General features: G+C 36.4%; 1 protein-coding gene across 3 annotated transcripts in view; it reads left to right on the plus strand.

The window, feature by feature from the left end:
- The window catches only part of ASXL2 (ASXL transcriptional regulator 2), a 113,509-nt gene that overhangs the window by 33,760 nt on the left and 61,091 nt on the right, over nucleotides 1-18,658 (plus strand). For 2 of the 3 annotated variants that reach the window (XM_005213080.5, XM_059891812.1), the window contains exon 2: nucleotides 6,267-6,349. The exons of the other annotated variant lie outside the window; for it this stretch is intronic. In XM_005213080.5, the coding sequence (XP_005213137.1) occupies nucleotides 6,267-6,349 (83 nt within the window). The remainder of the gene's footprint in view (nucleotides 1-6,266; nucleotides 6,350-18,658) is intronic. 3 annotated transcript variants of the gene reach the window in all.

An 18,658-nucleotide genomic window follows, 5' to 3' on the forward strand; every position in this document is an offset into this window, starting at 1 on the left:
AGAGTGGTCAGGAATATCTCTGAAGAAGTGAAGTGAGGGAGAGAGTCCATGAATTCCTGAGGAAAAGTATTGTAAGAGGAGGGAGCAAGAACAGAGGCCCTGAATTAGGAATGAACTGGTTATGTTTGAGAAAGGGCAAGAGGGTAATGTGAGAAAAGTGAGATGAGAGTTTCATGTAGAATTTCTTAGACTCTATTAGGAATTCAGATTTGTTTTGATTTTAACATTTTAAAAAGTGATGGGTTAAAAATCAGAGGAATATGTAATTTAAGTTTTAGGAAGATTACTTAACTGTCATGTGAATAGACTGATGACTCATTTAGGCTGGTGTAGAAGAAATTGCGGTTTTACATTGTTGAAATTTGCTGTTTCATATTGGAATACATTCTTAAATGTAGTTATGTTATACATCATTTTAATGCACATTTTTCATTTTTTAGCTAATACTTATTACTTGCTGTTTATTTTATGTTGGACTATAGAAATGATGCCAAACAAAAAGCAAATTTAAGTGATTTTTATTTGAGTTTAAAATGAGTCATAAAGTAGTGGAGAACGACTTGCAGCATCAACAATAACATCTGGCCCAGGAACTGCTAGCTAATGTACAGTGCAGAAGTGCTTCAAGAAGTTTTGCAAAGGAGGTAAGAGCCTTGAAGATGAGCACAGTGGCTGGCCATTGGAAGTTAACAACGACCAGTTGAGTGCAGTCACGAAAGCTGATCCTGTGAAAACTACAGTAGAAGTTGACCGTTCTATGGTCATTTGGCATTTGAAGCAAATTGGAAAGGTGAAAAAAGTTGATAAGTGAGTGCCTCATGAGCTGACTGCAAATCAGAAAAACCATCGTTTTGAAATGTTGTCTTCTCTTACTGTACAACGAACCATTTCTCAGATTGCGATGTGCGACGAAAAGTGGATTTTATGACAACTGGTGACAACCAGCTCAGTTGTTGGACCGAGAAGCTCCAAAGCACTTCCCAAAGTCAAATTTTCATCAAAAAAAGGTGGTCACTATTTGGTGGTCTGCTGCCCATTTGATCCCCTAATAGCTTTCCGAATCCTGGTAAAACCATTACATATGCTCATTAAATAGATGAGATGAACCGAAAACTGCAGTGTCTGCAGTTGGCAACGGTCAATAGAAAGGGCCCAGTTCTTTTCCTCGACAATGTCCATCCTCATATGGCTCAACCAACGCTTCAAAAGTTGAACGAATTGGGCTATGAAGTTTTCCTCATCCAGCATTATTCACCTGACCCCTCGCCAACCGACTACCAGTTCTTCAAGCATCTTGACAACTTTTTGCAGGCAAAATGCTTCCACAACCAGCAGGAGGCAGAAAAGTCTTTCCAAGAGTTCCTCAAATCCTGAAGCATGGATTTATGCTACAGGAATAATAAACTTACTTCTTGTTGACAAAAATGTGTTGATTGTAATGGTTCCTGTTTTGCTTAATAAAGATGTGTTTGAGTTATGATTTAAAATTCGTGGCTGAAACTGCAGTTACTTTTGTACCAACCTAATAGTTAGATATGGCTTTGGCTGCATATCCTCTTGAGAAATCTGTAGGCAGGTCAGGAAGCAACAGTTAGAACTGGACATGGAACAACAGACTGGTTCCAAGTAGGAAAAGGAGTATGTCAAGGCTGTATATTGTCACCCTGCTTATTTAACTTATATGCACAGTACATCATGAGAAACGCTGGACTGGATGAAGCACAAGCTGGGATCAAGATTACTGGGAGAAATATCAATAACCTCAGATATGCAATGACACCACCCTTATGGCAGAAAGTGAAGAAGAACTAAACAGCCTCTTGATGAAAGTGAAAGACAAGAATGGAAAAGTTGGCTTAAAGCTCAACATTCAGAAAACGAAGATCATGGCATCCGGTCCCATCACTTCATGGGAAATAGATGGGGAAACGGTGGAAACAGTGGCTGACTTTACACCATTCTTAGGGTGTGTCCTTGTCTGTATGGTTCAGAATGACTTGTCTTTTTCATTTTCAAGACGGGGTTAAGGAAGGGCCAAAGAGGGATGTGTCCCTGACTTTTGAAAATCTGAGTTGTTGAAGTCACTCCGCCCCACATTGTGTTGTCCGGTACTTGGATTCCACACCTAGATTTAAGTGCGTGTTTTCTTTTCATCTGTAGCTATATAATATTCAATTGTGTAAATATACTGGTTTTCTTAATATATTTTTATTAGATAAGAAACCTTTAAACTTTTTTCTTTATTGAGTAACAATGAATATTTTCTTATATTATCAATAGTTTAAAGTTGAATGTTGAATAAAGTTGAATTTGTACACTGGATTATGTGTACATATCCATTTCATGGTGTTGTTTTATTATTGCCATGTTTTTGCTGTCCAGAGTAGCAGGGAAAAAACCATTGAAATGTGACTTTTTTTTTTTTGCATTTGATCGTTTGTGAAATCAAGCATTCTTTGTTGTTTCTTCCATAAATTTTTATTATAGGATATTGAATGTGTACATAAAAGTCAACAGTAATATAATGAATATTTTTGTACCATCTTATAGTTTCTATAATTATTGACTTATAGCCTGCCTTGCAATACTTAATCTCTATCTAAATTTTCTCTTTATAACTTTGAAGCAAATCTCCAACATCATATAATTTTATCTGTAAGTATTTCAGTATGCAAATGTTACTTTATGTTTTCTGTTCAGTTGTTTTAATTATTTTATGAGCTATCTGTGTCCATGATGTATTTTTCTCCATTTTTAGTAACTTTATATGATTTTAATATATAGATAGTAAATACAGGTCCAGTTTTCTGTTATAGGCCTTAAGTTGGATAAAGGTAGTAAGTTAAATTTGGGGCATGTTAATTTTGAGATGAAACATACAAGGTTGATGTTTAAAAGCAGTTATAAACAGACTGTGCTGCTGCTTTTCATTTATCAAAATGGGAGTGATTGATGAAGTCTTGGGAATGGATGATTTTATTCAGGGAGAGTTGGAGTGAAAAGGAAAAGCTCTAAAATGATGCTTGTGAAATATTTAGGGGGTGGCCATAGAAAAAGACTGGAGAAGGAAATGGCAACCCACTCCAGTATTCTTGCCGGGGAAATGTGTTGGACAGAGAAGCCTGGCAGGCTATGTGGTCCATAGAATCTCAAGTCAGACATGGTCTAGCAACTGAAGAACAACGAAAAGACTACGGAGAAACATATTGGAAAAAAAGAGTCTGGAGAGAGCAGTATCTTAAGAGGGAAAGGTTAATAACATCTGATGTAGCAGAGAGGTCATGGAAGATGTAAACAAGTTTATTTGTTGGATTTTATGGTTAAGCAAATGAGGAAAGAGATGCAGACACAGGACACAGTGCGCTGTAAGCTGCAAGGTAGACCTGAGTTTGAATTATGACTCCCACTTACCTTGCTGCATTATGTTTGGAAATTTGCTTAGCTATTAGCAAATTTACGATTTGTTATCTATAACAATAGATAACTATCCTGAGGGTTAGTTATCCCACTTCTTAAATGGGAGTAATGATGCTTCCCTTTTAAGGTTGCGGAGACATTTAACTGAGAGAATGATTAGCACTTGTTTGTGTCTTCTTTATAAATGATAGTTGCTGATATCACATCTTGATACCTTAGTGGCTGATCTGAGATATCTGACTTCAAGTGGTATCTATTACATAAATCTTGTATCTATTGTTTGTGATACAGTTGCTGTGCTAATTGATAACTCCTTTGATAGTATAATGTAGATTGGTTCAATTTTAGCTTTCACTTTCATCCACTAATTGCCAAGGGTTCCAGGTTTAGAATGGAAAATGATTCAGGTAAAGAGTTTCTGCCTAAAATTTGTATAAAAAGAAAAGGAGGAGTACAAAATTGACTTACAAGAAAGCAATTTAAAGCAAGTCTGTTAGTGGAAAATATCCTTCATTTTCCTTTAAGAATGTCTTAATTTCTTCTTCATTCTTAGAGGATATTTTTGCTGGACAGGAGTGTTTTAATTACAGTCCTTGTCTTTCAGCACTCAAAAATGTACTTCACTGTTTCTGCCTTTCATGGTTTCTGATGAGAAACCCACTTGAGTCACTTGAATTGTTGTTCTCCTAAGTGAAATACTGTTTATCCTTGGCTGCTTTCAAGATTTTAAAATTTTCTTTGGTTTTCAGTAATTTGGTTGTGATATATCTAGGTATAGATTTCCTTGAATTTTGTTGTTTGAGATTCATTGGTTCTCCTGAAATTGTAGGTGTGTATCTGTCACCAAATTTGCTAAGCTTTTGCTGCTATTCCTTTACATTATGTTTTGTGCATGCTACTCTTTATTTTCTCATTTTGGGACTCTAGTGACATGCCCATTGACTCTGTTCATCTGTTTTTTTGTTTTCTCCCCCTGTAACTTTTCTGTTTGTCAAATTGAATAGTTTCTGTTGCTCAATCTTCCGGTTCACTGACTCTCTTCCCCTGTTACCTCCATTCTGCAGTTGAGCCCCTCTAGAGAATTTTGGATTTTACTTTGGATTGTAGTTTTTAGTCTTTTATTTTAATTTTGTTTTCTGCACCACACAGGTACACACACAATGGTATAATCAACCTTACTTCTTTGCTAATACTTCTGTTTTTTCCCCCCCAAGAATAGTCTTCTCGCTTCTTTTTTTTTTTCCTCTTCTTGCAGCATGGTTATAATAGCTGCCTTAAAATCTTTACCTGAAAATTCCAGCATTTGTGTCATCTCAAGTTTGTTGTCTGTAGGTTGTCTTTTCCTTTGTTGAGTTACTGAGATTTTTCTTCATATGTCAAGTGATTTGGGTTTGTGTATTAGACATTTTTTTCCTTTTGTGACATTTCTGTTGCAGTAAAACTTTGATACTGTCTCATTTGAGTCCTATGGAGAATGTTGTTGGTACTTTATTTTGAGGGATTGGGGGTGCTTTTTAAGCAGGCATTTGGCCTTTTAGGTTCAGGTCCCAAGTTTCGGCCTATCTTCTGTGCACTAAAATTCTAGCGTCTAGTTTTTAAAACTTGTTTCTATCTGTCCTGCATGTGCACCACTGAGTGCTAACTTTGGGAACCGGATAGTGTGTTTGGGGTTGTGTCCACATATGCTTAGTTCTTGGGTGACCCCAGGAGTGTTTGTCGAACTTCTTGGTGTCACTTTTTGAGTTCCTTTCTCTTTGCAAGTTTCCTGACACTTTCTGACTCCTAGAGAACTTTCTTCCTAGTCCTATGGCTAAATAACTCATGTTTTCATCTCAGCGTTTTGCTACACACTTCCACAGCTGCATCTGCCTTTGATGCCAAGCGACAGGATGGTAGAAAAAGGATATAAACCTTAGGAATTCCCACCACATTCATAGGATTGGACGGAACCCGCTTTCTTGAAGTTTTAGGTCCTTGTCCAGCCACTGCTGGTATCATCACTGCCACAGCTGCTGCCTTTGAATTGCTTGGGAGCGGGGTCTGAGAGAAAGGGAAAAAACCAAGAGGATCTTCCTCCCCTTTTGGGGCCCCCTTGACTGCTTTTCAGACAGAAAAAAGGAAGACTTCTTTTGAAGCCATTTCTGTCTGCACTTACTGTGCAGTTCTGATTTGGGGCTGCTTTGAAGTCTGGACTGAGTGATCCTAGGGGAAATAAAACCAGGAAACTCACTGCTGGGTGAGTAGTACTTCTGGTTTTGGTTTCCTCCTCAAAACCAACTGCTTCCATTTTCAGAGTCCTCAGAAAACTAGCTGCTCTGTGTACTCTGTCCAGGTTTTTAGTCGTATTCAAGAGGAGAGACAGGATAAACTTTGCTTATATCCTCTTTACCAGAACACAGATACTGTTTAATTTCATTATATTGTTCATTTATTTTGGTTAGGAAATTACTGAGCATCCAAAATGTACTAGACTTTGTTTGGAAATGTTAAGGTGGATACTCCTTAAGCTATTTCCAGTAAGTCTACAAGTAGTTATGTTATGTGGTGTTGGAGGCAGAAAGTAAGCATAATTTCATATTATGCATTCATAATAATTAGTAATCTTTTTTGACTCATTTCTGCTTTGGGATTTGATGTATGGTTTGTGACTGAAGAAAAGAATGTCCTATTTAAAGACTGTCCATTAATTTTTCATTTATTATCCCAAAATTTAAGGGATGAAAGGTCTCTGGATTTGTATGTGCTGGATGAAATTAATACATAGCTATAATAAGAATAAGAAATATAGTTTACATGCATAATTATAAGAATTTAAGTAAATAATTTGTTACTATATACTTGTTTCTCAGGTCTTAGAAAAATATCCCAATACACCCATGAGTCATAAAGAAATTCTTCAAGTTATCCAGAGAGAAGGACTAAAAGAAATCAGGTGAGTTATTTAAGTGTTATTTGTAATAATTATAATACTCGATTAGAATATTTTGTAGTATATAGCAGTCTTCAAAGATTATTTAGTAATAATTGCTTTATTAATTTATGATTTGTTGAATTCAGATCTTTGGAGTTTTCAGTCATAGCACAGGTAAAAAACCAAAAGTAAGTTAGAAAAAATTTCTTATAAGATAGCTATTGCCACACCCATGCACTTTAATTCTTAGGAGGCCTGGAGCCATTTTCATCCACATCTTTTGATGTAATAAGCTTGATCATTAGCAAATAAAAAATACTCTAAACAGTTCAGAGAATGGTTGATGTAGTCTAGGAAAAAATAACCTTGGCCAAAAAGAATTGTGGAAAAAATATATAAAGCAGTATGTGTTTTAAGTAATAGTCTTATGTTCAAATAAAATAGCCAGGGTCAATTATTATAGGACCAAAGATAAAACACACTTTAATTTTTAAGAGCTTTATTATATTACAACAGGACATAATGGTCACTGTTCATAGTCAAGACCCTCTGTCATCAAGAAATACCAAAGTTATGTTCAATATACTTTATATGTTAAGGCAGAAATCTGGGTGTCTGCATTAGAGACATTTTCATTAAGAGAAAGAGGTTGCTGTGCTACTAGTTGTTCTCAGTCAGGGGTGAAATTTGTGTAACAGCCATAGGGAAAGTGTTCAGAATTTTGGGGGACCATGACTAGATTTTGATTATCACCATGACTAGAAAGGAGGGAGCACTGTGGTGATAACGGGAATAGAACAAGGGTGCTAAATGTCTTCCATGCACATTGTGCTGGACAGCCCTTCACAGGGAAGAACTGCTCAGCTCAGACGCCAGTGGTGTTGCTGTTGAGAAATAGTGAGCTATATTGGAATATTTGTAGATGGATTGTATATTTTTTGATGAATAGCCATTGCACATTTGAGATTTTTTAATTTTTATTTTCTTTAACATGAAATTCCAGATTTTTTAAGTTGGCTCTTTTTTAGTAATACAGTTAAAAACTTTGATATGTGGCCAAATGTCAGTAGGTTGGGGACAAATTAGCTTTGCTCTGTTAATATTAAATATGAAGTAAAAGTTTATCTCTGTATAATTAATATGTCCTAAAAAATATGTGATCATTTGTAAATTAAACCATTAAAATGTGTGAAGAATGAGTCTTAAACATATTTCTTGTAAATTATTAAAAGATTAATCACTCTTAATTTATCAATGACATTATTCAAAATTTTTATTTGAGTTTGGCTAGACTTACTAGAGTAAAGCATAATCCTCTAATCCTAGATATCTGTATAGGCTACAGGAGAAAATGATAGTGATTTTAGTTACTTTGAGGAACAAATTATGCTAAGGCATTTTAATATCTTTTTTGTGACACAATAGAATTTTCTAGAATAGGAATAAGCAAGAGATTTCAATTCTTTTCATAAAATTAGACTTTTGATACACACTGAGGAAATAGACCAGGAAACCTGTATAAAGAGATCAAACTCTTAACAATGCCCTAGGTCTAAATGACAATTGCAGGATCATCCATCTCTAACATAGTAAGGCTCTGTGGCTGTAAACTTGTCATTATTATTTCTAGAGAGTAGGCAGGAACAGTGAATAAGAAAGAATACTAAATAAGAACAGAAGGGGAAAAAAAGGAAGAACTTAAAAAAATGTAGCAAGATGGTGGAGTCATCAAAAATAGCTTCTGGCTTCACTTAGTGACAACTTACAAATAGCTGTTCTTGATTAAGCTATTGTGGTAATACAGTTATGTGACCACAAAGCAGTACTTTTTAAGTCTCCAGTGACTTCCATTTTGTTACCTTACAGAACTTATAGTTTTGCCTGTCTTACCACTCAGCATTATTTAACACAGATGACTGCTATTAATACTTCCTTCTTGAAATGTTTCCTTACTTGAAGTGTCCACAGATATTCTAATTTTCTTTCTTCCTCTGTGAACTTTTCCTCTCAGTTCTTTTGTTCATTATCTTCTCTCCAACTCAAGTGCAATTTTGTCCATTCCCGTAACTTTGTCGGGGGTGGGGGGGGGTCACTTTTGTTAGTTCCCAGTTTTGTAGGGATGGGCATTCCCACCTAGCCTTTGTACATGCTGACCCCTTTACTTAGTTAACTCTTATTTTTTTTGGGTGTCAACTTGAGTATGTCTTTTTCAGAGATCTTTGACTTCCTGATCTATTAATAGATCACATTTTCCATTTTTAGTTTCTTAATAGTGTTCTGTGTTCTTTTTTCATAGGACTTAAGATTTGAAATTGCATATTGTTTTGGTCTTAAAATCACGTATCTTCTCTATAGCTTACATTAAGCTAGTAGCTCCATGAAGGCAGGACATAATCTCCATCCACTTGGCATTCTCCTTCCCCTCCCCCTTTCCCCCCAGGCTTGGCACGTAGTAGACATTGCTCACCTACTTGTTAATGAGTATATGAAGTATCAGTGATTGGAAGGTCATATTCACAAGTAGTTATAGCTTACCTTCTTGCTGCATGACGTGTCACATGGTAGTCTTACAATCTTTAGACTTTTAGGTAGGTTATGAGATGAAATAGATACTTTGCTTATTGAAGCTGTGCTCCTTTTTACAGTTTTACTTTCATTCCTTAATCCTTAATACAAGTTTTTCCACTTTTTCCATTTTCTCTGTTCCTCCTATTTTGAAGAATCTTGCTTAATTTTAGTTATTTCCTACTATATTGTTTCATTTTAAAATATGTTAAAATGGAAGCTGCTCCAATGTCTGTCAGCAGATGAATGGATAAATAAAATGTGGTATATACAGTCTGTGGAATATTGTTCAGCTTTAAGGAGTGAGATTCTGATATATGCTACATAGATGAACCTTAAAAACACACTAAGTAAGTATATGTATAATTGAATCACTGTACTGTATACATGGAAAGTAACACAACATTGTAAATCAACTATAATACAACAAAAATTTTAAAAAAGAATATGAAAGAGAATGTGTATATAGATAGATACCTATGTATTTTAAAAAACACATGGTGAGTGAAATAAGCAGACAGAAAAAGGCAAATATTGTACAGTTCCACTGACATGAGATACCTAGAATAGGCAAACTCAGAGAGACAGGAGATGGCATAGAGGTTACCAGCGGCTGAGAGTAGGGAGAATAGGGACTTACTGTTTAATTGGTACAGAGTTTCTCTCTGGGATGATGAAAAAGTCCTAGAAGTAGATAGTGGTAATGGTTGCACAACATTGCAAATCCGCTTAATGCCACTGAATAGTACACTTAAAATGGTTAAAATGGTAACTTGTATATTATGTATATATTTTGCCAGAACCAGTCAACAAAAAGAAGTATTAAAAATGAAGTGATTGGCTCCTGGTTGAGGAAGATTGTAGTCCCTTTGAGAAGTTAGGTGGTAAGATTGAAAATCATTTACCCAAAGTATGGAATTTTGAATGAATTAATTAGAAACATGTACAGTATTCTTAGAATATTATAACATTTGAATTAAAAGCTCCTTAAAACTATAAAGCATACCAGCATTTTAAAAAACAGAGAAAAAGAAGGTCCATGAATTTTCCCCCTCACAATAACTTATGATTTCAGGCATTCCATTATGTTTGTTTGCTTTTAATTCCTAAGTGAATCCCTTTTAAAGATAGAGTTTCCCAAGGAAGTCCCAGGGAAGAAAGAAGATATGGATTTTGTTGTTTCAGGTGAAAAGAACATTTTGGAGTGTTCTAAAAGTAGCTTAGTTCTGTTGAGAACAGATGAGAAGATGTGAAAAGAGTTGGAATAACCTTTGGGAAGAAGAAAAGATAAAAATTTTTTTTAAAAGAAGAATTTGGAACTTTTAGGTTGTAACAGTTATTGGTAATTTAGATAGATGCTCTGTGATATTTGGTCATATGTTTAAAAAAAAGTTTCTGTACTGTTTGCCAATAAATAGTTATTTCAGAAAATTATAAATGGCTTTTAAAAATTTGTTGTGACTTCTCACTTCCTTGTTAAATTTTTCATGCCTAAAATACAGCCTAATTGTTTTTTCTCTTAACTTACATAGGAATGATAACTGGGCAATAGTTCCCTAGTCTTGAGCTCTTTGACACAGAATTGCTTGTTCCAAAGTTGAAGTTCTGTCAGAACCTTTACAAAAAATTCTGTAAGCTTTTAATCATTTATTTTTACCTATATCGTTTCCTTTTTACAGTTAGTATTGTTCACTGGGTAAAGATTTTATTTATTGGGTTGACTTGGTTGAAAAACCCCCATTCTCACTTTAGCTGATGGGTTATTGATTCTAGATCATGCTATACATTTAGGTGACTCTAAATATTGAAAGGATAGCTATTTTTGTTTTCCTCTCAAGACACTACAAATGAAATCAAGGATTTGGAGAGACATGTATCCATTTGAGAGACATGATACCATTTGACTACTTTAGTTTCTAAGAGAAATTATTCAGGGTTTTATTTTATCTTGAACCAGTGTAACTTGTATAGCAAATGGCTGTCCTTAGCCATCAGTATTTAAAATAGTCTTTCAAACACTTAACATGTTTCCTTTTTGTCTGATGATGTAGATTTTCCAGTTTACAGGAAGGCTAACTCAGTACTCCCCTCGCCTCTATTCCTCTTTTCTCCTCACTTGAGTCATTATTTCTTCCTGTGATTGCAAAGTATCCCATCAGGCATGCATACAAACCCCAGAGGTAATTCAAACTCCAGCCTCCTGAATATACTCATACAGCTTCTTGGAGCTGTTTCTGGGACTTGGGGCATTCTTTAAAATCTTTTAAAATTAGGTGTGTGAAAGATCCCTATCTTTGAGTTATAGTTCTGTAGTTCTCAGGGTCCAGTCAGCAGACGGAAGCTACCAATACATGGTTTAACAGGGAAGTTACGAAGTTAACTGGTGATTAACTGATCAATATTAACTAGTAACCAAGAATTAACTATTAAAAGGTAAAGATAACGTAGAAGAATACAGTAATTACAGACTTGGGAAGCAACTGTAGGACTAAGGCAGTGTGCCCTAGGAAAGAATAACTTTCACGTTCCCAGATTCAGCTCTCCGTGGAGAAGGTGGGGCTCTGGTTCAGTGGATGACAGAGTTCACTGGTGCCATAGCCTGAGGTGGCACATCGGAAGCCACCTTCTGGGTACTAAAAGAACTTGCTGGAAAGCCTCCTGCTGGGTGTTCAGCTGGGGAGCCAGCTGAGCCACCAGCAGAATTTTCTGGGGAGGTACCCTTAGGCTTTCTGCTGAACATTGCTGAAGGGTGAGCCACTATGGAGTGTCCCTCATATTGTTGGGTGCTGCAAGCTCAAGAAGAAGCAAGCTAGAGTACACTAAAACCAGAAAGGAGAGACCCCATTGTTTATTTTTGCAGTGTCCTCCCAGCACTCTACTGACAAAATTTTAACACTGAGCCAGCTGGCAAAGGAGAAATGTTTCTAGAATCCAACTTCATTATCACAGAGAAGGGCAAAGAAGGTTGGATTTGGAGCTAAAACTCAATAAATCGATAACTGGCACAGAAAGCGTCAGTAATTTTTCCTGAGTAACAGGTCATTGACTGGTCCCATGTACCACTTTTGTTTAGTTGATTTCTTTCCATCTGTACCCCAGCTAAACTGGTACAGTGCTGTTGACTGTTTAGGATCTGAAATTTCTTATCTGTACTCAAGACATTAAGCCATCATTTATCCTCATCTCTTATGAAAGAATCTTGAAATCTTTCAAAGTCAACTGAGATATTACCTCCACAAAGCTGGTGCCTTTTTCCTCTTCAGTTCAACATATCTTCCTCTCTCAATATTTTTCTTTTTTAAAGATTTGGCATGCAGGATCTTAGTTCTCGATCAGGGATCAAACCTCGAGGAAAGTCTCCTGTTTTGTTCCTGATGTTGGTGATTTTTATTTTCCCTTTTGTCTTTGTCAGTCTTGCTAGAGATATGTTAATTTTTTTGTTTTTTTTGTTTTTTTTTTTTAAAGCGACCAGAGTTTTGTTTCTTTGCTTTTTCTCTATTGTTTTGTCATTGTTTTTCCATTTAAAAAATCATTTTATGACTATGGTGAGGATATGGTCTCTGTTGGGATTTTAAATGTTCCATACATGCTTGAAAAGCCTGTGTATATGTTTTCTCCTGGTTTGGGGGTGGAAAGTGAAGTTGCTCAGTTGTGTCCGACTCTTTGCTACCCAATGGACTGTAGCCCACCAGGCTCCTCTGTCCATGGGATTTTCCAGGCAAGAATACTGGAGTGGGTCGCCATTTCCTTCTCCAGGGGATCTTCCCAAACCGGGGATTGAACCCAGGTCTCTCGTATTGCAGGCAGATGCTTTAACCTCTGAGCCAGCAGGGAAGTGGTTACATCTCATACATGGACTTCCCCACCAGACAATGTTATTATTTGCTTTCTGGCCCTAAAGAGCTGAAAGACTATTTTTATCCAGATGTTTACCATTTCATGTGCTCTTCATTCTTCCCTTAAGTTCCACATTTCCCTCCAGTATCATCCTCCCTTTAGCCTGAAGCACTTCCTTTTCAGTATTTCTTTAAGAACTGCTCTGCTGGTGATGAATTCTTAGTTTTCCTTTATTTGAGAATGTCCTTTGGGAGGGGTAGAGTAGGGGAGGCTTTCATTTTGAAGAATTTTTTTGTTGGGTACAGAATTTGATATTGATAGCTCTTGTATTTCAGTACTTTAAAAATGTTGCTCTACTGCCTTCTGACCTCTATGGTTTTTGGTGAGAAATGCATGCTTGTTTCAATTATTGCCCTCCTGTAAGTAATACTGATACACTGTTTTCTCTGGTTGCTTTCAAGATCATTTCTTTTTGCTTAGTTTACAGCAGTTAGATTTTTTTAAAAACATATCTAGGTGTGGATTTCTTTGTGTTTAAATCTCTTTAGCATTCACTGAGCTTCTTGAATCTGTAGCTTTATATATTTTGCCAAATTTGGCAGATTTTCAGCCATTCTTCAGATATTTTTTCTTCACTACATTCTTTGTCTTCTTCCAGTGTCATGAGTCTGCTCATTTTTCCTCAATCTTTTTCTGTCTGTATTTCAGATGGGATGATTTCTGTTGCTCCTTTGTCATATCTTCTGACACTTCTCTCATTGTTCTGCATTCAGCCACTGAGCCCATCCAGTGATATTTTTAAAATTTCTGATATTATATCCTTTAATTCCAAAATTTGTGTGTGTGTGTTTTTTTTTTTTAATAGTTTTTGTTTCTTTGCTGAAAACTTCTGTCTTCCCATTAATTTCAAGTTATCTTTGCCACATGGATATAGTAATAATGCTTTAAAGTTTCTGACTGTTAAGTCCAGCATCTGGGTAATCTTAGGATTAGCAACTGTTGATTGTTTTTTTCCTTGAGAATCTGTCACATTTTCCTGAACCTTAGATTATTGAGAAATTTAAGGTAGTATTCTGGACATTTTGAATAATACATTGTTTTATGTTCTGTTTTTCTTCTAAAAACTTCCGTAGAATGCTGATTTCTTTTCTTTTTTTAAAGTAAATAGCTCAATTATTCACAGACTACATGTTCTCTCTTCTGTGTTTGATAATCACTTCATCTTTTAAAGCCTTTGCTTTGCTCTTTTGGATCTGTTCCTTGTTAGTCTGAGATGTGAACAGGGATTCAGTTCTAAAAAGCCTTTGCTGTGTTGATGGGAAATGTCTTGTGTGCCAGCTTAGAGATGAGCCCAGGCCTTGTGAGGGAATTAGGGGAGTCCCTTCTCTGGTTCTTTTCTCTTAGGAATTCCATACCCCACAACCCATTCTTAGAATTTTACCTATCCTCTACAGTAGGACATCTCCTCAGCTAGGTCATGCTTTTTAGTCAAAGTGGTGAGAAATAAACCCCAGAAAACTCACTCTCTGAGAGTTTAGCCAACTGAAGTTAGAGTATAGTCCACATGACTACCCTCACTTTATTAGACCAACTACGTAGTTCACAGATTTCCTTTTTTTAAAAAAAAAGTCTGTATTTATTTTATTTTTGGCTGCACTGAGTCTTTGTTGCTGCATGCAGGGTTTCTCTAGTTACGGTGAATGGGGGCTACTCTTTAGTTGCGGTGCACGGGCTTCTCATTGCGGTACCTTCTCTCACTGTGGAGCATGGGCTCTCAGCATGTGGGCTCAATATTGTGGTGCATGGGCTTAGTTGCTCTGCAGAATGTGGAATCTTCCCAGAACAAGGATTGAACCTGTGTCCCCTACATTGGCAGACGGATTCTTAACCAGTGGACCACCAGGGACCACCAGGGAAGTCCTCACAGATTTGACGACTCTCAAGGCTTGATAATTTGCTGAAAGTACTTGTGTAACACTGAAAATTGTTAAGCATTTGGTTTTGGAAGGATACATATTAAGATTTGTCAGGGGAAGAGACACACAGAGTCAGGGTGCAGTACCCAGCGCAGAGCTTCCAGTCATCCTCTCCCCATGACTTAGGATAGTGTTAATTGTCAGCATCAGTGTGTGACAGTAAGCAGAGTATTGTCAACCAGGGAAGTTCACTTAAGCCTTGGTGTCCAGAGTTTTTATTTATTGGGGGTCCATCATATAGGCATTATTCAGTTTTCAGTGTCCAGCCCCTCTAGTGGTCAGCTGATAGAATCCATGTGACCCAAGCCCCCGCCTTAAATCACATTGTTGGTATGTATCAAAGCAGGGTTTTGATACATATCCAGATTGCAGTGTTTCTATGTGGCTGGCCCTCATAGGGCCTGCTGTTGCTACTAAGTCGCTTCAGTCGTGTCAGTCCAGGCACTGGAGTGGGTTGCCATTTCCTTCTCTGATGCATGAAAGTGAAAAGTGAAAGTGAAGTTGCTCAGTCGTGTCCAACTCTTCACGACCCCATGGACTGCAGCCTACCAGGCTCCTCCGTCCATGGGAATTTCCAGGCAAAAGTACTGGAGTGGGGTGCCATTGCCTTCTCCGTCATAGGGCCTAGTGATATTATTTCTTAAGCCAAGGGCAAGGCCACCCTTCTGTGGGTAATGGTAAATTTTATACTGTATGATCTCATGTGAATTAGGTTTGACTTCCCAGCATGCCAGCTATCTTAATTTTCAGTGTTTTAAGTAGTTGCTTTTTTTTTTTTTTTTAGTCTCTAGACTTTATTCAGACTTTGCCTTTTTTTTTTTTTTTTTCAAATGGCCTTTTTACCTGTCTCAGGGCACAACCCAAGACACCACTGTGTGATTAACTTTAAAAACTCAAATGTTGGGAGTTTACATTTACATCTCTGCTATACTTTATCATTTTGTTGAGATAATTTTAAAAATTGACATATAGTTCACATACCATTGTGGTCTACATTTTAGAACATACAGCTCAGGTGTTTTTTTTTTTTTTTAAAGTTTACTTACCCAAAACACTTTCATCACCCTGGAAAGAAGCCCTGTACTCATAAGCTGCCACTCCCCTTCCTTGTCCCCTGCAACTCTCCCCCTGTCCCAGCCCTAGGCAATTAGTAATGTGCTTTTTGTCTCCATGGATTTGCCAATTTTGGATATTTTGTGTGATGAAGTTATATAATATGTGGTCTTCTATGACTGGCTTCTTTCATATATAATGAATTTGAAGGCTCATTCATATGGTAGCATTTATCAGTACTTCATTCCTTTGTTGCCAAATAATATTCCATTATATACATATGCCAGATTTTATTTACCCATTCATCTGTTGATGGATATTTGGTTGTTTCTACTTTTTGGCTATTATGAATAATGTTACTGTGAACAAGTAATAATGTTACTTGTACTCATGTACAAGTTTTTTTGTAAAAGTTGCTTTTTATATTTTTGTCTACAGTCTTTTGGTGTAACAGGCAGATAGGCTGGCTGTTGTGGGCCTGCTTTGTCTTCACCAGTACCAGAAGTCCTGGTCAATTTTAAATCGTGAAATTGGATTGAGCTTTAAATTCATGGAATCTTCCATGGTGAACCACAAATTTTGAGTTGGAGAATCCTGGTGTTTTTCTTTGGCTTTGAATGGAATTCTAGATTTTGGTGTAACCTTTGTTTTCCAGTCATTTTTAAATTGCAGTAAGGGGGATTGTCACAGTGTGGTGTAGGCCATTTAACACAGGTGTTTTATGACTAGGTGTTTGGAACCTCAGTGTCAACTAGTTCTATAATTGGAGCCTGGCTTTTCCAAAACCAAATAAGTAAGTGGATGTGAATAGAACACAGTAAACCAGTGTGAGTCCATTGGCATGGTTAAGCATGGCTCCGTCCAAATGGAAATACTAAGCCTACCCTGAAACATTTACATCTGAAAATTACAAGACATGTAGTCTGATATTTAGATATAATTTATGAAGGGTGTGCTGCAGCATTTTGAGAGTTGAAGGGATTGAGGAGACAAAGAGGACTTTTACTAGATTATGCAAGATATGGTGTGGTTTAGATTAGGGTGAAGAGAACAGACAGATTTGAGATCATGTTTCAGGACTTGCTAATGGATTAGATATGGGAGGTATAAGGAAGGGAGAAATGAAAAATTATTTCTAGGATTCCTTGATTGTACAGCTGCCATTTACCATAGGGAGGAAGAACAGAGGAATAAACTGGGAAAGTGAAGGGGGTTAATTAGTAAAGAATCCAGTGAGCATATTTAGTGGATTCAGAAAAAAAGTTTTGAACATTATGAGGGGTGAGGAGAAATGTTCAAGTGTGGGGAGTGATTTGTTATACGTGTTAAGACAGCAGTTTAAAAAAAAGGTAGTGATGACTGGAGCTGTAGAGTAGGTATCTGTTTTTTGGATGTTGTTGAATAAATAGTTCCAGGTATGTTATAGAATCTAAAAATAAATTCTTTTTCAAGTCTAGGTTTATAAGTTAGGTACTGAAGACAGTTTTTTAATGTATATTTTTACTTTTGGAAAATTCCACACTAAAAAGTGTGTATCTACCACATAAATTATAAATAGTTCCTTCACCACAGGCTGTTTCAGGGTTAATTTCAGATATTTTATTACTTCCAGTATGTACTTAACACATAGGAACTTGAGAGACTATGTGCTATTGGATATTCTGTTTTGTTTTTAAAAACAGACCAACTAAACATGGACATTATGCATACATACTATTGATAAAACATACAGAATAGTACATAGTACATAAATCAAGTGCTTATGTATACTTTGAGAACATTCTGGCTAACCCTTAAAATGTTACCATTTTTTACTACTTCTATCCTTAGTCTTTTGTACAAATTTTCTTTGCCTATCACCTGTGGCTGCCATTATTATTTACAAATGTGCTTTTACAGCGGTGAATTTAGGATTTCAAGCCTTCCTTCTAAAGTAGCCATTGCTTTTAATAACTGCCCCTCCACCCCCGAATTCTTTTACCAGCTTTGCTCATTCTGTTGGCTGTATTATCTTGACTCTTTTTTATCAATATATCACCTAGTAAAGAAAGAGTTTTTAGGAAAGAAGAAAATAGTATTCATTTCCTGAGACCCGTTCTTTTTACTAGTTTTTGGTTGTTTGCTTTTTGGTCTTTCCATTCATGAGTAGAAGAGGAAAGAGAAATTTAAAAGATTCTGGGTATTCATGAATTTTTTTATCCACAGATTTAGTGTTTTCTGAGACCATTTATGAGTGGTCCCAAGTGAGCCCAAGGGTTCATGATATATAATAGTAATTTTGGTGAGGCCTGTATGAATTTGAATCTTTTACACTGTAAAATTGGTGTGAGTGGGTAAATTGTACAGCTAATAAATGAGCATAGCCAACTGCCTAGCTTTTAAATTAGGTTGATCATTGCTGATTTGCTGCCTCTGAAACAAGTTGGGAAGTATTTAAAAGCATTGATTCTTTATGGAGGAAGACTGGAAAGGAAGACTTAAGTGTTAGTTACTTAGATGTGCATTCCTTACAAAAGGAGTCTGTCTAGTTCTATTTTACAGCTTTATGCCTCTGATTAATAATACTCTTGAAGGGGTACTCTCTTTTGCATTCCTCATCCTCTTCTCCCCCTCCCAACCTCTTTCCCAAAAACAGTCATATGATTTCAGTCATAGAATGATACAGCTGGAAAAGATAATTAGGATATTACAGTTGTATCTCATTTTATTATTGAAGAATTAAGGCCCATGGAGATTGAGACTTGGCCAGGGTAGCACAATTAGCCTCAGTGAAACAAAAAGTCAAGCTTACTGCTGACTTTTGTTCTTTTTTTTTTTTAAGTATATACTGCCTCTTCATCTATCATTCTCCCTTCCCTCTGACTAGTATATTTGCTTTATTGTTTTTCAAATAAAACTT

Source organism: Bos taurus, chromosome 11 (genome assembly GCF_002263795.3).
Source record: "Bos taurus isolate L1 Dominette 01449 registration number 42190680 breed Hereford chromosome 11, ARS-UCD2.0, whole genome shotgun sequence".
Taxonomy (NCBI): Eukaryota; Metazoa; Chordata; class Mammalia; order Artiodactyla; family Bovidae; genus Bos; species Bos taurus.